The sequence below is a fragment of the Venturia canescens genome, chromosome 1, assembly GCF_019457755.1.
Source record: "Venturia canescens isolate UGA chromosome 1, ASM1945775v1, whole genome shotgun sequence".
NCBI classification, from domain to species: Eukaryota; Metazoa; Arthropoda; class Insecta; order Hymenoptera; family Ichneumonidae; genus Venturia; species Venturia canescens.
This window is the reverse complement of record NC_057421.1, coordinates 38,475,121-38,499,348: the sequence shown is the minus strand read 5'-3', so window position 1 is coordinate 38,499,348 and position 24,228 is coordinate 38,475,121. Positions and strand designations below refer to the sequence as shown.

General features: G+C 44.2%; 1 protein-coding gene across 3 annotated transcripts in view; it reads left to right on the top strand.

Annotated features, from left to right (window-relative positions):
* grnd (grindelwald) overlaps positions 1-24,228 on the top strand; it is a 318,742-nt gene that overhangs the window by 175,811 nt on the left and 118,703 nt on the right. For all 3 annotated transcript variants that reach the window (XR_006262810.1, XM_043433356.1, XM_043433355.1), the window contains exon 3: positions 1,083-1,145. Coding sequence is in view for 2 of the 3 variants with exons in the window: in XM_043433356.1 (XP_043289291.1) it covers positions 1,083-1,145 (63 nt within the window). In the remaining variant the exon portion in view is untranslated. The remainder of the gene's footprint in view (positions 1-1,082; positions 1,146-24,228) is intronic.

The window sequence follows — 24,228 nt, the reverse complement described above, 5'->3', positions numbered from 1 at the left end:
GGCACAGTTTAAAATTTTCCGGGCGTCTTGAAAATTTGCATACCTCATTTATTATACACCTTGATTGTGTTTTTATGAGAGGACTTGCGAAATTCACATGTGACCCAAATAACGACCACCCTAGTAAGTATAGTATCTATGTCTATATTCCACTGCCTAATACTTGCTTCGGTCTAAGCGTTATACGTGTGTGTGTTTGTACGTGGTGTAGTACGACTGTGTATGCCTACGTGTTACAAAGCCTTCGATACAAAGGTGTCGATAGACAGCGTGATGTATTATTTTTGGTGTGAACGTATATTTTTATAGTTTTTCAGTTTTAATAAAAAATTTTACATATGCCGAAAAAAATGCCAAGGAGTGTCACAAGAATCGGGAGAAAAAAATGTACCCATTCCCTTGAGATAATTCCGAAATTATTACATAATTTTATTAATAGAAGAAAAGGGTTTTCACTGTTTACCTTTAAATGCTAAAGATTACGAGCATATGCGCAAGATCTTTACCTAGATAAAATAGTATGGTCATCGAATTTTCCAGTTCTTTCTGAGACGTAAATAAGTGATGACAATATTTTCGATATTCCCTTAGTTAGTCACTCTGTAAATCGACATCAATGCACAATAACAAGGATCATGAGACCATGGCGTATCAGTAATTATCGTGACAATTAACAATTCTCTTAACTAAATGATAAAGACTGTAATTGAATTCATTCACAAGAATTTAATAAAGTACACGTCAAAATTATCCCGGATTCTCAAAAAAAATTATGATTAAACTCCCATGGTTTGGGGTGAAAATTTTAAGATGAATTTCGCATTGGCTACGGTGCTCTCTTTGGTTGAGTTGATACTGGCATTATAGTAAATAAACCCTGCAATTGTCTTATTCTTGATGCCGCATTCATCTCATTTTCTCGATGTTCAGATGACGGAAATTTTCACTACTACTGCGTGTGAACTGCACATTTCTATTTTTTTGTGTGCCTGTGTTGTTAAATAATTAAGAAGAAATAATAATTACTATTGTTCTCATAGAATATATTGTTATTTCATTCTATTGAATTTCGTTTGTTACAGAATATCTGCATGATCGAAGATATGTCCTTCGGGTCGAAATGAGTCGTGTCGAAATTCTCAAAGGTAAATTCAGTTTCTATTGAAAATTTAAGTAATACTAAAGGGATGGCCGTTGTATATGATGAACAATGCCAATGATCTGAGTTAGTGAGGAATCAGGTGAAAGGGGGACGAATCAACGTACGAGAAAAACTTTACTTTTAGTGTTTTATTATAAAAGAGATAACAGGAAAAACATTGATGCGGCTCACGTCGTCACTCGTTAATATCTTCTCTCTCCGAGCAAAAACAAAAGACAACCCCGCTCAACACGCATACACACTCATACAAAATATTTACGCCCTACAATACTATTTTCAAACATACAAAAAATTATAATTAAAGTAGAAATCTCGTTTTATAACAAGCTTTCCTTCTCAGATATCATTTTTATAGGAAAAAAAAGGTTGGGACAACTACATTGATGGCCCTCGTTTGCTGATAATTCCATCCATAAAAAAAAACTTTAAAAAAATACAGAACAATTCGAAAAAAAATTCACAAATCTTGAAAAAACTGTTTAAAAAAAAACTATTCTGTATCTATTTTTTTAAGTGTCAAAAGTTTCAAATAACAAGTAAAAAATAAAAAACCGAAAAATCGCGCTTGAAATCATTTTAGAAACCGATGCCTCATTCTTCTTATTTGATATTCGAAGTGCTAAATCAATTTAAAAAAATTCCATCTAATTTACGTGCAGCATTAAAATTTATGATATCAATCGAAGGACAATTAATTTCTAATCAATTGAAAAAAGTTACCATTTGCGTTACGTGCAGCACTAAAATTTATGATATCAATCGAAGGACAAGTAATTTATGAGTAACTCCAAATTTTGACATTATTAAATTGATCTAAGAAGCTTTTAAATCCAAAAAAATCACATGCAAGCTAGTCATTTCTTATAGCCGGACAACTACTTTTAACTCATATTTAAACATAATTTGTATGGGTCCAATCGACGTCGAATATTGTGAATAATGAATAATACCAGAAGATCCTGAAAGTCTGAATCGATTTTCTTATAAGTTTCTGCCACCATAGAGTAAGAAATGACTAGCTTGCATGTGATTTTTTTGGATTACTTAAATTACTTGTCCTGCGATTGGATATCATAAATTTTAGTGCTGCACGTAATTCAAGTGGTAACTTTTTTCAATTTATTAGAAAATACTTGGCCTCGAATTGATATTATTAATTTTAATGCTGTAAGTAACATAGATGCCATTTTTTTTTAAATTGATTTAGTTGTTAGAATAAGATTAGAAAAATGGGGCATCGTTTTTCGAAATGTTTTCAAGCGCGATATTTCGGTTTTTTATTTCTCATGTTTTATTTGAATTTTTTTCACATTACAAACGAATTACAGGTTAGTATTTTTTTGAATGTAATGTTTTGTCAAAATTTGTGAAATTTTTTTCCAATTGTTCTGTTGAAATTATTTACAGTTGGACACATAATTTTTTTACGGAATTTTTATTACATTTTTCGTGATATGATCAGGAAACACGGAAGCATCAATGTACTTGTCCCAACTGTTTTTTCCCTAAGGGTTTGGTGAATATCCTTGATAATATTGATAATGAGAAAAAAAATTAAACTTTGAGCTCAAATAACTCTTAAACCAATAGACTTAGCTAGAAATCATAAGAGACCTTTTTTGTAGAGCGTCAAATTCTCTATGAAAATATGTGTGTCTCGAAATTTTTAATTTATTTGTCCCAGAGTTATGAAATACTAAAGAACGAAAGGAATTTTTCTCATGTTATTTCCATAAGAATCTTAGGTTGGAATGCGGACTATCTTAGAGTTAATATTAAAAGCTCAAATTTTCACGGAATTATTTTTAATTAATTTGGAAGCATTTGAGCCCCTGGGAGCAAAGAAATTCGAAAACACCCCTTTTAAGGACCACCCTAATATATATATTGAGACGATCCAGGCGGGTCGATAAAATAGTTATCGGACGTACCGATAAAGTAGAGCGCGGTGCGACAATCAATCAATCGAGGCGCCAGCGCCTGGGTTCGCGTATCGACTCACCTCGCATCGATCATACACGTTAACTATCTCGTTAAAATTCACTTAAATAAATCCAATCGTCTAACATGAGAATATTTGAAACTTACGAAAGAATTAGGGAAGATTAGGAAGGTGGAAATCTCACGATAAAAGCACTTACAAATTGAAGAAATTTTATAATATCAAACAACTCGTGCAAATTCAAATTCAAATGTATTTCGCGCGCTTCAGAGAACAAGCGCACATTCGCCAATCAAGAGATCCGACCAATGCGAGACTTTCAAGAACAACGAATTAAGAAATCATTCACTGACAATTGGCACAACGAAGTGTCGCGTTTGCGCATCGCTGGAACTCCGAAAAAAGGCATTGGTCAGAGCCAATCAACCATTAACGAAGAACATACGACACAAAATTTAACCAATCGGGTAGTTTAAGAAGGATTGAGATTAACTTGATTGGTGAATGGGCGTAATTGTCGCAATGCGACAAAATTATTATGATAGTTGGTCGTTGTTTCGCGTGAGTATAAAGAGGCCATGGAAACTGGTCTCAACAGCCAGTCTAGTCCTCATCACGCTAGACCCGCTGTCACTAGCCGATCTCGAGACTCGCAACTCGGATCCGCATTACGCAAACTAGCCGACTCTGGCCTAGGAAACCAGAGCCCGCTTTACGCATAAAAAAGAAATATCGCTCAGGAAGCACCCTTAATCATATACCACCGACTCATGCTGACAGGGTGGGCCCCATTCGATTTCGTTTGGGTTCAGGATTGTCAGTGTGGGGCACCGATCTAGTCAGGAGGGCGGGGATGGTTCGATTTCGTTCCGTCTGAAGATTTCTGGCTAGATTACCTATTCCTTGTCTGCCAAGAGGGAGGTGATCGTTCGGCTTCGTTCGATCAAAAGATTCTTGGTGGATTCCTCTCACTCATGCCAGGAGGGCGGGGACAGTTCGATTTCGTTCTGTCTGAAGATTCCTGGGTGGGTTCTAATCCTTAAAAAAATCTCTTTTTGGCTTCCTGAGCTCAAGTAGAGTCCATTTAAAAGTTATTGAACAAACAATTTTTACGAATCCAAATTAATTTGCGAATCAATCAGAACTATCGAATCATTTTGCGAAACACTAAATTTTATTTTCGAAACACTAAATTTTATTCTCGAAACACTAAGTCATTTAGGAAATATAAATTGTATTTGCGAAACACTTAATCATTTGCGAAACACTAAATTATTTTGCGAAACACTAAATTTCATTTGCGAAACACTAAATCATTTGCGAAACACTAAACTTCATTTGCGAAACACTAAATCATTTTGCGAAACATCACATTTCATTTGCGAACATTAAGTCATTTTGCGAAACACTAAATTATCTTGTGAAATATAAATTATGGTGTGAAATATAAATTATTGTTCAAGTCACTATGCGAAAGACTGAAATATTATGATATTCATTTGCGAAACCCTGATCGAGTTATATTGCGAGACATCTGATAGTGTGCAGACTTAGAATCATTGGCGGTAAAAGAAATTAATAGAAAATTATTTTGCGAATCTAAGAATTATTTTAGAAATCATTTAGAATCTATTGGCGAAACATAAATTATCAAGAGCGATTGATGAGGACCAAATTAAATTTATGGCGAACCTTTTTGCGAATGAATAAAAAACATCAATGCGGTCAAATTATTTTGCGACATTTGAACTAAAAGTAATTGCGAACTAGAAATCAATTCTTTCATTTTGTTAAATTATTAAACGAGGCAGACCTATTTGCGAACTATTAATTTGGAAAGACTTCAAAAGGAAAGGTGCTGAGATTTTGTACTCAAACAAGACATCGAAAACAACAAACAAACATTGAATAAAAGTTTTTTTTTGGTTTATTTTGACATTACTTTGAGTTGACTCTTGTTTTTCTTTCATACCTGCTCCTTTTATTTATAAGAAGCTCGAATTCACGCGTAACGGGGTGTTCTGTCACCATCGTACCGTTACAATATATATATACAGGGTGTCCCATTTTAATCTTACACCTGACTTTTCTCGGAAAATATTGCTCGGATCAAATATTGTGTGGGCAAAACTTTTAGGGGTTGAAGGGGGACGTATGATAAAGATTGGTTTGTGGATCCAAAGAATTGGATTTTTTATCAAAAGAATTTTTTATTTTAGAAGTCATTGTGATCGCCCACGGATGAAAAATTAATTGAAACGTTTATCTTCTGATTCCGCAGCCATTAGCAAGAGACGAAATCGAAAATTTGTAAAGGTTCTGAAATCAGAGAAAAATTCTTGATTCTCGAAATTTTTAAAAGTTCTTAAATTAGAGGAAAATTCTGAAAATTAGCAACAATGGCTGATTTCAGTCCCAACGAAATCGTTGATATGCTCCTTATTTTAGGGAGGTGTCGGGGCAATTACTTCCGAGCTGAAAATTTGTATCGACGTGAATATCCTGATCGTCGTCACCCATCACGGCAGACAATCCGAACCCTTGAGCAGCGAGTGAGGGCAGGTCGGATGATCCGCCACCGTCGACATTTCTCAAACGTCAATAATTTTGGTGGATTGCATGAAGCCCGAAACATGGCTATTTTAGCCATGATAGCAATTGATCCTCATTTGAGTGCCAAAGTGATCTCGGAACGACTGGGGTTTCCCAAATCGACAGTGCACCGTATATTGAGAGGTGCGAAACTTCACCCGTACCGACTACAATTCCACCAAGACACTCCTAATCCAGATCCGTTGCGAAGGGTGGCGTTTTGTCAGTGGGGGTTGAGACAAATCGAGCGATCCAGGGACTTTTTTCGATACGTTATGTTCAGTGATGAATCCACTTTCAACAACCGTGGTCAAATGAACCGATGGAACTTTCGGTATTGGTCTGATCAGAATCCACATTGGTTGAGACAGATCGATCACCAGCATCGATGGAGTTTGAACGTATGGTGTGGTATTGTCCCCCCCAATTAATAGATCCCCATTTTTTCGAGGGAAATGTGAACTCTGTCCGTTACCTTGATTTTCTACAAAATGAACTGCCTCTTTTGCTAGAAGATCTGGATTTAGAAACACGTCAACAGATGTGGTTTCAGCAAGACGGTGCACCCGCTCACTGGGCTCATGTTGTTCGAAATCATCTGGATACAACATTTGGTCAACGGTGGATTGGTCGAGACGGTCCTGTAAATTGGCCTCCAAGGTCACCAGATCTTACGTCTCCTGATTTCTTTTTGTGGGGGTACTTAAAAGACGCTGTCTACCGTCAAGCTCCAACAACACGAGAGAACATAAAGGAGCGGATAAGAGCTGCCTGCCGTGCGATCCCGAGAGATGTTCTCCTACGCACAGTTGATGGTTTTGAGAGAAGAGTTCAGACATGTTTAAACATGAATGGAGCGATCTTTGAACATCTCTAGGGAGGGATCAGAGTACACTCACAAGGAGGGTTTGGAGTCCGAAAATACTGCGGTAGTGACGAACCGCAGAGACCTAATCCTTGTGAGCTCGTACCTATGGGCATAAAGGCATTGCATGCCCCTCTTTTTAAAAAAAGTTGAAAAATAAAATGAAAATAAAAAACACACACACATGCACCTCCACGTATGCATGCATTTGCAGACGCACACGCAAACGCACTTGTACTTGGTACGTTAAAGATCTCTTCGCGGTCCATCCTGGATACCTCTAAAATAGTTGAAAATGATGTTCTCACTTAAAAAATATCAATTTAATCAAAAATATTTCCAACAAAAGTTGTTGGTTTTGCGCTGAAAAATTTTTTGGTGATGAAAAAAAGTTATGTTTCCATTCGAAAAAAACATGTCGGCCATTCTAACGCCGCCATTTTGAATTTTGGATCCACAAACCAATCTTTATCATACGTCCCCCTTCAACCCCTAAAAGTTTTGTCCCACACTATATTTGATCCGAGCAATATTTTCCGAGAAAAGTCAGGTGTAAGATTAAAATGGGACACCCATTGAAGCGAAACACACTCTCAAACACTTATTTCGACGACATGGCACGCACGAGTGTTTACATCGGCGGCCATGTTGCAAAACTGTCATTTCGCGAAGCGGCGCTCAGGAAGCGAGGCGCTCAGCGTTGCCAACTCAATTTCGCTTCACCAAAATTCCCTAGATTCGCAAAATTCTTGATTTTATTCAATTTTAATTAAATAATATTATTCTTGTTCAGAAAATTAATGCGGATCATTAGAAAAACATATTTGGAACAAATGGGTGAAGATTTCAGATTTAAATTATTTAAAAATTTAAGAAAATTTTTCTTTGAAAGATCGAGCGTGCACAGTGCGCATGCGCGATGACCTACATTCAACAGGCACGTGCAAGAACATGACTTTCGGCAAATTAGTGAATAAAATCAAATAAAAATAATCTTGTGAACAAAATCAATAGAAAACAAAATCAAATAATAGAAGAAGACTTTAAAGGGATAAAAATCGATCCAAAATTCATTTTATTAAATTTTATTGAATTCTTGCACATGCGCATTGTGACTACAGCTCGACTCGGCCAATTGGGACCCACGCGGGGGAGTTAGCGCACCAATCAGAGAATTTAGAGTGGGAGTCCCTGGTTCGAGATTAACTCGCGCAGCAAATCATAGAGAGGGACAAAGTCCAAATTAATTATTATTATTATTCCTTTGTTTGAAAGGGTATAAAAACCCGAGCATAGAAGCTCCGGAAGCTAGTCTCGTCTTGAATCTCGCCACGCTAGACTCGCTTACGCAACAACGCTCACTGAGCAGACAAAGAGCCAGTCACGTCTCGAATCCTTGAGAGCTCGACTCGCATGCCGATAACCAAAAGCCAGTCTTGCCTCCGGATTTCGCCGCGTGTACTCGCCATTAAAACGAGAATAAAGAAACATCAAATTTTTCACTCATTTTAAAAATCGCTCTAAAATCAAAGAGCAAAATAACATCGATATTATACCACGCAGAATTCAAATAGAATAACACATTTCCTCTCTCACGCTAAGAGGGCCGGGTTCATTCGATTTCGTTTGAACTCAAGATTCTTAGGTGAGAGTTTCCGATCTATCCAGGAGGGCCGGGACAGTTCGATTCCGTTCTGTCTCAAGATTCCTGGTAGATTTCCAATCCTTTTTTCTATCCAAGAGGGCCGTGGCCGTTCGATTTCGTTCGGTCACAAGATTCTTGGGTTGGACTCCTACCTTTCCACGCCAGAGGGGCCGGGACAGTTCGGCTTCGTTCTGTCTCAAGATCTCTGGGTAGATTCTTGTCCATCAACGAATCATTGTTTTCTGAGTGGTGATCAAATTCATTAAAAGTCATTAAAACCAAGCAAGTTTTCTTTATTCTCAAAACGAGACAATTTCGAGTTATTTATTATTTTGAGTTAATTAAATTATTCCAAAAGCGAAATCACTCACTAAAAATCATTATTTGAATTATATCGAGTCAAAAGAGTGAGATCAGCAAGAAATCCACTCGAACAATCAAATTTTTATTATATCGAGCCAAAAAGTGAGTTTATAAAATTATCAAATAAAATTAATTAAACATTTATCAAAACCAGCGTTGTCGAGATTATTATTGTTATCATTGTGTTGCGTGAAGGATCTGGTGTTGGTGGGGAGAAAATAAATGACACAATGCGTAGCGGGATAAAAGTGTAAAAAAAAGGTTTTATTGCTCGTAGAGTGACGTGGACAGTATGCCCACTATTGAAAATACACCCGAACCGATGCAGATTACCCGAGTGAGAAGAGCCGATCAACGTCGAACGAGGCTCGTTCGACGAAGCTACGAGGAGCGCTCGAAACGTGCTTTCGCGTGCCCGATAGTTATCGTGAGAAATACCCGCAATCAATGAGAGAAAAGTCCGAATGAGTAGTCCAATTTGTTCCCGTGAATGTCCTGAAGATATTGAGCGAAGTATTTTTGGTGAAACACCGTAATTACCGGAGAGATTTAGCCGAAAGTTAAACTTGAACGGAGAAGCACGTCAGCACGCTGAACGACCGGATCTAGACTAGTCAATCAATATGGAGATCGATGAAGACGCGCCGTGGGCATGCGCCACACGTCGCGTCGACCGCACCCGAATTGCTTGTCCAGTACGTGCTGATCCCCCGCGAGAGCGTGAGAACTAGAGCACGAAAAGCCCATTGTCTCACGTTTCCCGAATTCCCGAGCCCGCGAGCTAGCGACGCCCGCGGTGGGGCGAGCACTCGAGCCCGAGAGCGCTCACCAGCACCGAAGCCTCGCTAATTCCCGAACATTCCGCCCGCCATCGGCAGCCGTGCTGTCGATTATTCTCCCGGATGAATTGGCAGGACCGCTAGTTTGGCGATCGGCCTCTTGAGTGTCGTGGTCGCCGTCTTAATGGTGACGACCCGAATGAGCCCGTCCGGTCCCGGATGAACCTCGACCACCCGTGCCAGTGGCCATTTGAGCGGAGGTAGACTCTCGTCAGTCAGCAGCACCATTGTACCAACCCGGATTTGGTGAGAGGGGTGATGCCATTTGGAGATGGATTGCTGCTGCTGGAGATAACCCGATGACCAATGCTCCCAACAGTATTGGACCCGTTCCTGGATGAGTTGCCACCGTGCCAGCCGAGTGAGGTTCACATCCCGAAGTGATGGCTCAGGTATAGCCGTGAGTGCGTCCCCGATGAGGAAGTGCCCGGGGGTGAGTACGGAGAGATCGTCCGGATCTTCCGAGAGTGGTTGCAGCGGTCGTGAGTTGAGCGCAGCCTCGATTTGCGTAAGAAGAGTTGTAAGTTCTTCGAACGTGAGGCTGGTCTCCCGAAGCGTCCGCTGAAGGTGAAACTTGACCGATTTCACCGCTGCTTCCCATTTCCCGCCCATATGAGGTGCGCCCGGGGGGTTGAAAACCCACTTTGTCCCGTCGTTGGTCAGTAACTGCGCCAGCTGTTGCGATTCCCGAGTCCCGCCGTTGAAAAGTCTCCGCAACTCTGCATCCGCGCCTTGAAAATTCTTTCCGCAGTCACTGTACAGTGTATGCACATGACCCCGTCTCCCGGTGAAACGGCGGAATGCAGCGATAAATGTGTCAGTGGTGGCGTCAGTTATGACCTCGAGATGCATCGCCGAAGTGGTGAAGCAGACGAATATGCACAGCCAGCCTTTGTAATTCTTGTGCCCGCGCCCCCGCCAGCTCCTGAGAGAGACTGGCCCGACGTAATCGACGCCGGTGAATAAGAAAGCCCGTGCTGGAGTGACCCGTGTTGAAGGCAGCTGGCCCATGAGTTGCTGTGCCCGATGCGCCCGAAAGCGCGCGCAATGCACGCATCGCAGTATGAAGGAACGAACCGGGGCCCGACCTCCGATTATCCAGTACCGCTGGCGCAGAAACGCCAGAGTTGCCTGCGTTCCCCCGTGTAGCGTGCGCGTGTGAGCGTCCGAGATGAGTAGACGCGTGAGTGGTGAGTCCCGCGGGAGGATGGCTGAATGTTTGCTCTCAGGTTGTAAGGCTGAGAGCTTCAACCGTCTCCCCACCCGGATGGTCCCGTGAAAATCAATAAACGCCGTAAGTCGTGTGAATGGATGCGACTTCGGAAGCGTTTGACCCGCCGAGAGGATCTTGAGCTCCGTCGCGAAGTAGGCCCCTTGAATTGCCTTGACCCAGTATTGTTGTGAGTGTTCCAGGTCGCCCGGTGTGAGGAGTGAGCCCGATGAATCCTGACCCGCACCTTTCAGGTTTGTAAGCGCCTTGAAAAGTAATGAAGTAATTCTCAACAGCCTGGCGAGGGAGGAATACCGATGAATGAGGTCGAAGACCGGTGAGGGTTGCGTTGAGACAGTGAGCGTAAGACCTGGCCGCTCTTCGAGCGCCGCTGAATCTGCCGTCCCGGTGAAATGAGTTGGCCAATGTGAGGATGATTTGACTAACCAGTGTGGCCCGTTCCACCATAATTGAAATTGCTCGAGCTGAGAGACGGTTAGTCCCCGTGAAGCACAATCCGCCGGATTGTCCCGCCCGGGAATGAATCTCCATTGACCCTGAGGAATGAGCTCTTGAATTGAGGATACCCGATTCCGAACGAAATCCTTCCATCGTGAAGGATGAGAGGTGACCCATGTAAGCGTGACTGTGGAGTCCGTCCACAGATATACCCGCGAATCCCGGAGTTGCAACGTATCCCGAACGTATTTCGCGAGTTTGGCGACCAATAACGCGGCGGCGAGCTCTAACCGCGGAATGGTGAGCCGTTTGATCGGCGCGACTTTCGTTTTCGAGCAGACCAGCGCGGTTCTGGTGCTCTTTCCCGGACCCGTAACCCGAATGTACACGACCGCACCCATTGCCAACTGTGAGGCGTCAGAGAACCCGTGAATCTCGACGGCGGAATCCGAGGTCATGTTGAGCCACCGCGGAACCGCGATGTTCCCGAGGTGAACCAGATCGTGACGAAATGTGACCCATGATTTCCCGACCTCCATGGATACGGGGTCGTCCCAAGCGAGTTTTTCCAGCCACAATCGTTGTAGAAGGATTTTTGCCCGAATGACCACCGGTGAGAGGAACCCGAGGGGATCGTAGATCTGAGCAATTTCCGAGAGTATGACCCGTTTGGTAATGCTTTGCTCGCCCGTGTACGGAAGTGAGGTGAATTTGAAGACGTCCGGCCCCGGAAACCATGCGAGCCCGAGAACTTTTGTTTCGCACTCGTCGAATGAGCGTGAATCCTCTGGACTCGACCCGAACCCCAGATTTGTGAGTAAAGCCGGACTGTTGCTCTGCCATTTTGCCAGCGGGAAGCCGCCCGCCGTGCAAATCCCGATGAGATGTCGCGCCTGGGTGAGAAGTTCCGAAATTTGGTCAGCCCCCCCGTAAATATCGTCCACATATCGCCCCATTGTAAGAGGAGCGACTGCGGCCGGATATTTCTCCCCTTCGTCTGCTACCAGTTGGAGTAGCACCCGTACCGCGAGAAACGGAGCTGACCGTGTCCCGTAGGTGACTGTAGTTAGGTGATAATGAGCCGTGTTCCCGTTTTCATCCACCCAAAGAATTCGTTGTAAATCCCAATCGTCCCGGTGAACCCGAATTTGTCGAAACATTTTGACTATGTCAGTCGCGAAAATGAATCGGTGGCGCCGTGCCCAGAGGAGAACATCCGAAATGTCCCGTTGTAATTTGGCGCCCGTGTGCATGAGATCGTTTAATGAGGTCCCGGAATCCGTGTTACACGACCCGTTGAACACTACCCGAAGTTTTGTCGTCAAGACCCCGTGATGAGGGAGATAATAGACCCGATCCCGACCGACTTCGTCGTCCCGCACCCGCGACATGTGCCCGAGGGACTCGTACTCCCCGAGAAATGTGTCGTAAAGTCCCTTGTAGTGAGTGTCCCGGTCGAGCTTTCGTACGAGCCGATTGAGGCAAGCGTGCGCCGTAGGGAACGACTGACCGAGCTGGATTGCGGACGACCGAAGAGGCAACCGAACGATATATCGACCCGAATTGTCCCGAGAATGTGTAGCAACGAAGTGAGCCTCACATTCTTGCTCTTCCGGTGTGAGATCCGATCCGAACTGCACTGGCACCTCCTCTTGCACCCAGAATTGCGCGAGGAGGTCCTGGAGAGCCTGAAACCCGTGATCGACAGCGGCATGCTGCACCCAACCCGACGAATTGTGAGCTTCGTTGCAGGGCCCGAATACTGCCCACCCGAATATCGTATTTTGTGCGATGGGTTCCTCAGGGGACCCGCGTCGAATTTGAGAACGTACCATTTTCCCGTATGCATCTGCGCCCAGTATGAGATCCACCGTATCCGGAACTGAGAAATCTGGATCCGCTAGAGGAATACCCTGTAAATGAGGCCAGTGGGGGTGCGAAATAGAGAATGAAGGCAGAGTTGGCATTAACTTGGGGATAATAAATGCTTTTATTAAGAGAGAATCCGTGGTGTGAATTGAGCGAAGTGTGCATGAGACCATCCCGCGAGTGTGTCGCCAAGAGCACCGCTGGTCGTGCACTTCCCGTAATCGCGCAAGTCAATGCCGCCGTATCTCATTGAGAAGTACCCAATGTTGACGCGCCTGCGTCCCCAGAGTTGGCCTGCTGGCCGCCCGATGTTGAGGGGGCTCCCGTACCCCTGGCTGCATCCCCGTATTTGGACCACCCGGTATGAATCATCGTGTAGTGCTTGCGCCCACACTCCTTGCATCGCGTAGCGATGTTGCACGCGTTGACGTTGTGCCGGCCCAAGCAGTTGAAGCACAGTTTGAGTCTCTGTACTTCGCCCCGACGCGCCTCTGGAGACAACTGCCTGAACTTGGGGCACACGGCAACGTAGTGCTTCTCCTGGCAGAAGGCACAAGCTTGTGAGGTTGTCCCGCCACCCGACGTGGCTGCATATACGCGAGAGGAAGTATTCCTCTGCGTGCTCTCCTTGCCCGGGCCCGATTTTGGGGTGGAGATAGTCCCGACGCCCGCTCCCTCCAATGCACGAGCTCGGTGACCCAGAAATTCCCGCAGTGTCGTGAATGACGGGGGGACTTTAGATTGCCCGGTCCTGAGCTCCCACTCCTCCCGAGTCCCAGGGTCGAGACGTCTGGCAATGAGGTACACAAGCACCCAGTCCCAATGCTCTATAGGAGCGCCCAACACCCGAAGTGCGTTGTACGACTCGGTGATGCTGTGTACGAGCGCGTGGAGATCCCGAGCCGAGCGAAGAGTGATCACCGCTGTTTTGAAGAGCGTGTCGAGATGAGAAGTGACCAAAACCCGATCGTTCTGGTAGCGCTCTGTAAGAGTCTCCCAGGCCGTTGAGAAGGAGTCCGCTTCGATCGCCATGCTGGCGGTCAGCTTCGCGGCTTCACCCGTGGTTGACGCCCGTAAGTAGTGCATCCGCTCGACATCTGAGAGGGCCCGATTATTGATGACGAGCGAAGTGAACAGATCCCGAAACGATATCCACTGAGTATACTCCCCGGAAAATGATGGTAGCTCGATTTTTGGCAGGTATGACCTGTCTCCCGTTGCCACGCTCGTATCGAGTGAGGGTGATCCCGCCCGTTCCCGATCGCGATGCTGAATCCCGTCCTTCAGCACTGCCACCTGCCCGGTGATGTCGCCAAAGAGCGTGAAGGCCCGAGAGTACGAGTCCTCCGTGAAGTATTCATCCTGGAGGAAGTCGTCCGTGCTGTTCTCCAGTATGGAGTCGTGCATGAGGCTGAATTTACCCCAAAGGTCCTTGGCATTTGAGAGAAACCCGTCGAGCTGGGCCACGGAAGTATTCCCGACGTCCACGGCACAAACCCGTTCGAATATGGCCCCCAACAGCCGTATCCGCGCCGCTTGAGTCGCTGCCCGAAGAGCGACTGAGCCCGACGGCCGTTTGCCCGAATTTCCCGGTGAGTTGTCGCGTGACGAGCCCTGTTTGCCCTGCGACTCCGCGCCCGGAGACGGCTCCCGGCGAGTGGTGCCCGCTGGAAGGGGGGGAGCCAGCGATACCGACGATGGTACGCCGGGTGACGCTCCCGAATCGTCTCCCTCCTCCACCTTCCCGATGTGAATTTCACTGTCGGACATCCCGCGTCACTCCCGTTGAGCCCGGCTGAAAAACGGAGAAACCCGGACACACGTATGAATAACCCGCACAATGCCCGCGAAAATGCCCCGAAAGATGCACCGTGCGGACCGAGGGAACCGAGAAAAGTCACTACGAGCACCGTAAACTCGCGCCACGGAGCGCCGCGACCGAAAATTCAAGTCCCGGCAATGTGACGCTCCTCGTTGAGCCCGAACACCCGACACTGTTCGTTTAGAATGAGCTCGAAGAACCGAATTATCGTGAACCGAACAATGTTCTCCGCAATTCAACGGAAGCGCACTTGAATTTTTCCGCGTGACCCAAAAAATTCGTATGAGACTCACCAGTATGGTTGACGAAGCGGTTGAGAGTCCGAGTCGAACGCCGGTACCCGTGAGCGAGAGCGTCCAAAGATGGCCGCCGTGTGAGCGAAGCACGTGGAGCCCACTGCGACGCGCCGAGACCCGATGAAAAATGTCCAATTCCCGATGAAAAGTTCCCAAAATTCCGAACGAGTCCACTCAAAAAAACCACTTCACACACTCTGTATCACTTTTTGCGCTGTGCCACCCACCAGATCCGGCTCGAAGGACCAAAATGTTGCGTGAAGGATCTGGTGTTGGTGGGGAGAAAATAAATGACACAATGCGTAGCGGGATAAAAGTGTAAAAAAAGGTTTTATTGCTCGTAGAGTGACGTGGACAGTATGCCCACTATTGAAAATACACCCGAACCGATGCAGATTACCCGAGTGAGAAGAGCCGATCAACGTCGAACGAGGCTCGTTCGACGAAGCTACGAGGAGCGCTCGAAGCGTGCTTTCGCGTGCCCGATAGTTATCGTGAGAAATACCCGCAATCAATGAGAGAAAAGTCCGAATGAGTAGTCCAATTTGTTCCCGTGAATGTCCTGAAGATATTGAGCGAAGTATTTTTGGTGAAACACCGTAATTACCGGAGAGATTTAGCCGAAAGTTAAACTTGAACGGAGAAGCACGTCAGCACGCTGAACGACCGGATCTAGACTAGTCAATCAATATGGAGATCGATGAAGACGCGCCGTGGGCATGCGCCACACGTCGCGTCGACCGCACCCGAATTGCCTGTCCAGTACGTGCTGACCCCCCGCGAGAGCGTGAGAACTAGAGCACGAAAAGCCCATTGTCTCACGTTTCCCGAATTCCCGAGCCCGCGAGCTAGCGACGCCCGCGGTGGGGCGAGCACTCGAGCCCGAGAGCGCTCGCCAGCACCGAAGCCTCGCTAATTCCCGAACACATTGCGAAAAATATTAGAAATTTGACATTAAAAAACAAATTCCTTCGTGCGAGATAATAATTAGTATCATTTCGAAAAATAAATAATTGCGAAATTCCAATAAAAAGAAAAATACCGGAAATAAAATTTTTCATGCGATTTAAAAAAAAGCGGAAAAACACGATTTCAAATAAAAAGCCTTTATTTTTGTAATTTGGTTTAAAACAATTAAAAATGAAATAAAACATTTGTCATTTCAATTTAATTTCATTTTACTTTTGTTTTTCCTTCATGCCCGCTCTTCTTTATTATAGAATTGCTCGAATCCAGGCGTGACGGTGTGCACAAGCACGAACGTACCGTTACAATATAGATATTAGGGTGGCCCTTAATATGGGTAACAAAAAATGATCGCGCCGTTCCCCAAAACGGTTCCAAATGATAAAAAAAAAAAAATCTACGCAAAGCCGCAGCTATGTCCGTTAAGAGGAAGACGTGCCTGTAAGCATGAACTTTGATTCGAATCAGGGTTGAAAGTAATGCGTTACTTTTTGTAATGCATTACCATTTTCATTACTCATTACTACGAATTTTGTAATGGAAAAAAATTCCATCAATCATTACATTGAATTTTGTAATGTAGAATATTTTTCTTTCTCATCACATTGCATTTTGAAATGGTATTAAATTTGCTTCACACATTGAATTACATTTATGAACTGAGGATAATCATTTTTACCATGGGTCAAACTGACCCAATGGTCGTAATGGCGGGCTACCAGTCGGTATAAACCTGTTCGCATCGGATTAAAATGACCCGATAGCAGTTACAACGTGTTATTGGACTGCCTGTACGTGTAATGCAGTGGCTGTAGTAACGGCGTGTAACTCGGTTATAAGTAGGTCTAACTATCTGTCAAGAGTCAGAATGACCCATTGGCACTATCCACGTTTTACTCGGCTACCAGTCGGTGTAACGTTGTTCGCACCAGGTCAAAATTACCCGATGGAGTTACAACGTGTTACTGGACTACCTGTAGGTGGTAACGTACAGGATGGTGGCCAAGTAACACGTGGATACTGCCAATGGGTTAATCTGATCCTAGGCAGATAGCGTTAGACTTATTGGTAGCCGAGTTACACGTCGTTACTACCTTTGGGTCATCTTGACCCAGGGGCCACTGCATAAGACGTATAGGTAGTCCAGTAACATGTTGTAACTCCATCGGGTCACTTTGACCCAGTGCGAACAACGTTACACCGACTGGTAGCCGAGTAAAACATGGATAGTGCTAATGGGTCATTGTGACCCTTGGCAGATAGCGTTAAACCTACTGATAACTGAGTTACACGTCGTTACTACCATTGGGTTATTTTGACCCAGGAGCCACTGTATTACACGTACAGGCAGTCCAGTAAAAGACGTTGTAACTGCTATCGGGTCATTTTGACCCGGTGCGAACAGCTTTATACCGACTGGTAGCCGAGTAACACGTCATTATGACTATTGGGTCAGTTTGACCCACGGTAAAAATGATTATCCTTACTTAAAAAATGTAATGGAATGTGTTAAGCAAATTTGATACCATTTCAAAATGCAATGTGATGAGAAAGAAAAATTTTCTACATTACAAAATTCAATGTAATGAGTGATGGAATTTTTTTCCATTACGAAATTCATAGTAATGAGTAATGGAATTTTTTCCATTACAAAATTCAAAGTAATGAGTAATGGATTTTTTTTCCATTAAAAAATTCAATGTAATGAGTAATAAAAATGGTAATGCATTACAAAAAGTAATACATTACTTACAACCCGGCTCTTGACTCCTTTAGCTTTTTTAACATCGTTCTTGCCCTCAACTCGTGTCGCGTACATTTTCGATCTAAGTCCAACGAATTCAATCATTATGGCCCCATTGTTCTCATCCTTCATGAGACCCGGAACCTTTTTGTTGACAAGCGGTATGCCATAGACGTTGTCTTGGGGATAGTCACTGGTGTCATATTTGTCGAGATTACATTTCATGTCCTCGTACACATCTTCACACTCAATATGGTAGATTAAACTTTCAGTATCTGTTGTGACGTTGTGGCCACTCCGTCACCGCAGTCGTGGAGGTGTCCCACCACAGCACTTTTCGCTCCCTCGTAGCTTTAAGCCAGCGAGCCCCCTTTTGTCTTTCGACTCCTTAGGAGTCCTCGCAGTAGTCCTAAGTTTAAACCCTAGCCTGCGCACGCCGTCACCAACACAAGAGAGAAGACCACCGCAGCACCTGCAAATCATCAGAAAAAATCAGCACCGATACCATCAAATAACAAGAAGAGTCCTCACCCCCTTACACCAGCCCCTAGACCCTCACAAGCCTGCTTCTCCCCGACAATACTCCCTCGCTCAGCCCCAGATCACCCCCCGCACTAAACCACCCGACACTCCCAGCTCCTTCATACTCCCCCGCAGCCCTTTTCCCATTGATTCCCACAAAAGGCCCAATTGGCAACTCACCTCGGGTAAGGGGATGAACCCCTTACCAGCCTGAAGAGCCGCAACAACCGAGCCGCCAGCGGAGTGACAGGAGTCGAGTCGGAGGCCCCTAACCTCAAAACGTCGACTCTGGTGTGCAGCCACTAGGCCTCGAACGGCTGCCCGTCGGGCCTCCGACGTCGAAGACTCGAGCACGGCAGGCGTCCCCCGTGTTCACAACACCGACCCGAGTTGCCGAGGAAAATCCACGCAGAGTACACAACAACCGTCGCACCACCGTATTTCCTCGGCCCAATGTTCGAGCTGTCAACAACTCGCGGGGCGAGCCGTCGCTCGCAGTGCCCCAGTCGGCCACGGTGGCGCCAGTCATCAGCGTACCAGCTCGAGGCGCCCTACGGGGCTTGAGTATCCAACGCCGAGATTACGCAACCCACCACGGCGGCGCCTGTCATCGATGTATCGACCCGAGGCGCCACACATGGAGCGAATAATAAATCAGCGATCGTGACGTCACGACGTCGTTAGCCAATCCAGCCCCGACTTCCCAGCCCCGTTCACCTCCCCGCCTCTCCCCCTCGCCACCGACCACATCGAGGTGCGCGAAATGAGTCATCGCCATTGGACCCCCCGTCGACGTGCGCATCGATCAATTATCGATCGATGTTGTGCAACCAAGAAGAAGATCGCGGAAGCCGGCACGAGGCCTCACTTCTTCACGACTCGGCGTGCATACCGTGGCTCTCCGTACCTGCCCAGCGAGAGATAGAACGATTGTACGAGCAATTATACGACGACTGAGCTTTTTCCCGGATTACCGAATTGATTTATTGGATTGTTGGCGTCGGATTGATCCGAGATTTTTGCACGCGAGATTACAAGTAAGTCGTTTTCGCTCTCTGTTCAGCCGCGACGAAAGGAACACGTGGCCGACAGCCATCTTTCGCCCCGGCTCTTTTGCGCACTCGCCGAGTCATTTTCCCGTTTACCCTGAGTATTCTCCGGGCCCGTCAGGCTCGTTTGAACGAATTTGTTTCACTTCGCCCCGGTTTTGCCCGACTATTCATCCGAATGGTAAAAAGTGCTGTGGTGTTAGGGTCAGAGAAATCCTTGTGATAAAGTGCGTGGGCAGCGGCCCTCTTTCCCCTCCCCGCCCCTCTCGTGATCGCGTACCGCCGGCCTCGTGGCCGCGAAGTGCGAGCCGCGTGTCCTATTGCGAATTTATTAGCCGGCAGCCGAAATTCGGCTCGTGAGTGATTTTTCCTTAGTTTCTTTTTGTGTTCGCTACGATTATTTTCGTGCTCGGTCACGAGAGTGTCGCGGTTAATATAACTCGGCCCGCGAGTGTAACATCTCCGCCCCCCCCCTCCCTTTTTTTTCTTGCAATAGCAAGTATTAATGCAAGGACTAATAAGTCCTGCGTATCTGTCCCGCTGCGAAACTATTTTTTTTGTATCACTGGAAATTCACGGGTATAGTAAGACGCCTGAGCGACAGGCACCCCTCGACCCGGTGATATCGAGTCTCTTAGCCGTTTCTTCCCCCTCCGTTGGCCCTCAGCTAATTACTAGTCGGCGTTCCCCGCGATTCAAATAGCGGTTATTATTTCCTTGTTATTCACTACTTTTGTTAGCCCCGACTGATTACTGCGAGTATTAGAATTGTAATTAGACTGACCCCGCTGTTTTTTTCTTATATTCTTTTCCTAACAACGATTTGTTATCGTAGAACTCGACAACGAGATCGATTTATTTTTGTTATTTTTTTTATAAAACTAACTGGCGCCCAAAACCACTGTGTTACCAAATAAAGCCAATTTTTGTTACTTCTTTCCATTTAAATCGGATCGCATATTGTAATCTTTATTTTCGCCCCGCCCCTCACAGTCCTCCCCCGCCTACAGTCAACCAGGTAAGAATATCGTCACACTGTATACATGACTTTACATTTATTGTGATACGTCGGTATCATGAACTCGTGATGGAATTGACATAAACAAGTTTTTGAAGTATCTAAAATGGACAGGCCGACATATATCGGTTTGTTAAATATGACTTGGAGATTTCGCAACTCAACCGCGATTAAATTTTCCGCAAAAATTCTTCGACTGTGAAAATTAGGTTTAGCAATCATAGCTTCTGCTCCATATCAGCCTGCCCATTTCGTTAAAAGTTTAACTTGAACGTGACTACGAATATTCTCCATGGTTTTTCCAAACACAGCATTATTCATTAATTTGAACAGATTTTTTTCAAAATCATTTTTCGCACGTGTACAGAACTGCGTATTCAAATTAATGTATGTTTTGAGCCAGGAAGATTACTTGAACTTCAAGACTCTGTGTATTTTGGTGATTTTCAAACCATGTTTTAAACACTGCTGCAATTCACGATAGTGTATAACATATCTCTTTTTCGCATTCACCGTTGTAAGAAACTTCTCTTGCGTTGGACAAAATGGCAAATCACTATGTGCATTGTGCAAGAGTTTTGAATATTCCAAATCAACTTCTAGTATATAACCAATTTCAGAGTCAGATGGATGAGACTCAATGTTGAAGTTTGCAATGTCTTCAATCCATTCGAAATCTGCATAAGGCAGTGATTGACTCATTGCCCATCCATACAAATTGTTAAGATCGAAATAAATTAAATATGATGATGGAATAGTTGGTTGGCACGAGCATGTCTTTTGGAGCATTGGCTAAGACCACCTCGAATATCTCTCTCCACGAACAATACCATCAAGAGACTCGGTAGAGTTTCGGGACAAGTACATTGACAGTCCTGTCGTTTGCTGGCCCCAGGCTCTCGCCGAGACTATATTATCTCTGTTTTGGTAGTGGGGGTAAAATTGACATGTCATTTTCGTGAATTACGAAGCTTAGGAGTTATGTTGCAACTTGAAAATTGAACTTTCAGCTAATTAAGAAATTCTCTTTCGATTGCGCCCAAAATCAGCATGATCGGTGGCGTTATTGCTGAGAAAAAACTTTGCACGGGCTCAAGAATATGCAAAAATGACTAACACATCGCCGTATCGATGTATATGTATACGCGTTCGACGTAGTTAGTGGTAGTAGAGTTGTTGCCTCGACGCATTTTGGGCTCACCGATCTCGGCTCACTTCGGCTGACCGATCACGCTTAGCTCCCTGAACGCATAATGATAATATATATTGTGACAATTTTTTATTTTTAAGATTGTCACGTATAGGGTTTATCGAGAGTGAGACACAGGAAAACATATGCTCGTCTTGCTCGCTCTTTACTTTGGCCACGCAACGACTCCGCAGAGCTTTTATAGGTCGAAATTCTCAAGATAACGTTTAATTGTTATCAAGCGATTTGTTTTATTTGTTTCCATGCGAGCCGTCTGGAGAAATTGACAAAGAAGATGGGAATTTTAGAAGAAAGGTATTATCTGAGGGTTGAATATTCAAAACGTCGGTGTACTTTGAGCAGAGCTCGTACGCAGGAATATAAAAACATGCCGGACAACATACGCACACGCACACAATTTCATGATACACGCTGTAGCATATGCTCGAAAGTTCGAGAAGATCGAGATTTCCGATCCTGGGAGGAATCATCGACGTAGCGGTGTCGAAATCTCAGGGGAGTCCCGTCTAAAGGGACGTCGAACCCTTTCGGAGTTTCAAGATCTACTATTAAGAATCCAGAATCCGATGTTGGAATACTCCTCTTTCCCGTCAGCATTCGCAATAACACAAGTAAAATCTAGACTAGGGGTTATAGTTAACATCAAAAATCAAATATTTAATCCCGCGAAAATTCGGGGCCCCGTCTAACGCCTATTATAGAAATTTCGAGTGACGCACCTGTGACTCAGCGAGCGAAGAGTGAGAGGAGGAGTGATAACGCGCTACGGAACGAGGCAGGAATTCGAGAGATTTTCGTGAAGTATCGAGCGGGCGAGACGTGTGATCTCGAGAGCGCAATACCGTGAGTCTTACTCTATTCATTGTCCGTTTTGTTCAGTGAACTCTCGAGGAGTAATTATTCCAGAATTATCAAGAGACTCGGTAGAGTCTCGGGACAAGTACATTGACAGCCCTGTCGTCTGCTGGCCCGAGACTCTCGCCGAGACTATACTTTCTCTGAATAAAACGATTCGCCGTGGTGGGGGTAAAATTGGCATGTGATTTTATTGAATTACGAAGCTCAGGAGCCATTTAACAACTTGAAAATTGAAGTTTAAGCCAATTGAGTAATGATCTTTCGATTCCGCCCTAAATCAGCATGATCGGTGGCGTATTTGCTGAGAAAAAACTTTGTACGGGCTCAGGATTATGCAAAAGTTACCAACACATTCAACAATTTAAAGACTTGGAAAAAATCGCCAAAGTCTAGGGATAGATCTGTGCCGATAATTTTTTACATCAAATTTTACGAAAAATAAGTCCTTTTTCGTGGAAACCAAAGTGACAAACCGAAAATAATATCTCGGTCTCCAATGTGCATTCCTCGGTGCTCTTGGGTTTCTAATGGCCATAATATATTAGAGTAAAGGGAAAAAAATCGCTAAAGGCCAAGGACAGACCTGTGACGAAATATTTTCAGTATAATCAGTATAATCAGTATAATTTTGACGAAAAATCGGTCTTTTTTTCTCGGAATCCGACGTTAAGAGCCGAAAATCATATTCCTGCCACCAACATTAACTTCCTCATGTTCTTGGGTTCCTAATGGACATAACGTGACGTAAAAAAAAACGCACCTGGAACTCTACCCCTGCGGTGGTGCGGAAAAGAGATCACAGTATCATATCATCATCGTGCGTGTTTAAAATCTTTGAAAATGCACTAACAAAATAATATTCTTAAAAAACATACTAACAAAATAACACATGAAAATTGAAATTTAAATTTTATAGCCATCAAAATGAAATCGAGAAAGTCGAGAAAAGAACGTGATATAAAACCCCAAAATTCCCCTAGGGAAAAAAGGTCGGGACAAGTACATTGATGGTCTCTTGTTTCTAGATGACATAGAAAAAATATTCAAAACCAGGAAAAAAATTCTATAGATGTAAAAAAGGAAAAATTGAAAAGTTCAAAAAAATTCAACAGAAATAAGAAACAATCGAAAAAAATTCTATAAAGGAAAATAAAAAATTTTTTAAAAAATTCATAAATATTGAGCAAATTGAAAAATGTACTATCCAAGTTTCATGCAGTATAAAAATGTATGATATCAATTGGAGGCCAAGTTTTTATTGATAATTTGGAATATTTATCGAACAAATTGTTGGAAACTTTCATTGAAAAATTGACGTTTTATGCATGGGAGCCACGAATCATTCATAATAATTATTTTCGAGAAAAAAGAAGTTCGTGAAAAAAAAGTCATAACGGAAGTTACGTGCAGTACTAAAATTGATTATATCTATTCGAGGCCAAGTATTTATCAATAATTTGAAATATAATCTCCGGCGACAAATGAGTGTTGAGAATCCTCGTCGGGCTCAGAACGTTTCATCGAAATTACTAAAAAATTAATGGAAATAAAAAATCGTAGAACCTTTCTTTCGAATAATAAGAACGATATTAACCCATTTTCTTAACCTGAACATATAAAAATCGTTAAAAATTCACATGAAAGTCATTCGTTACTTCAAGAAGGTACAGACTTTAAAAAATCGATTCCCCTGCGATTTTCAGGATCCCCCGGTATTATTCACAACATTCAACTTCGATTGGATCGGTACAAATTATGTTCAAATACGTCTTAAACGTACTTGTCCAGCCCATCACT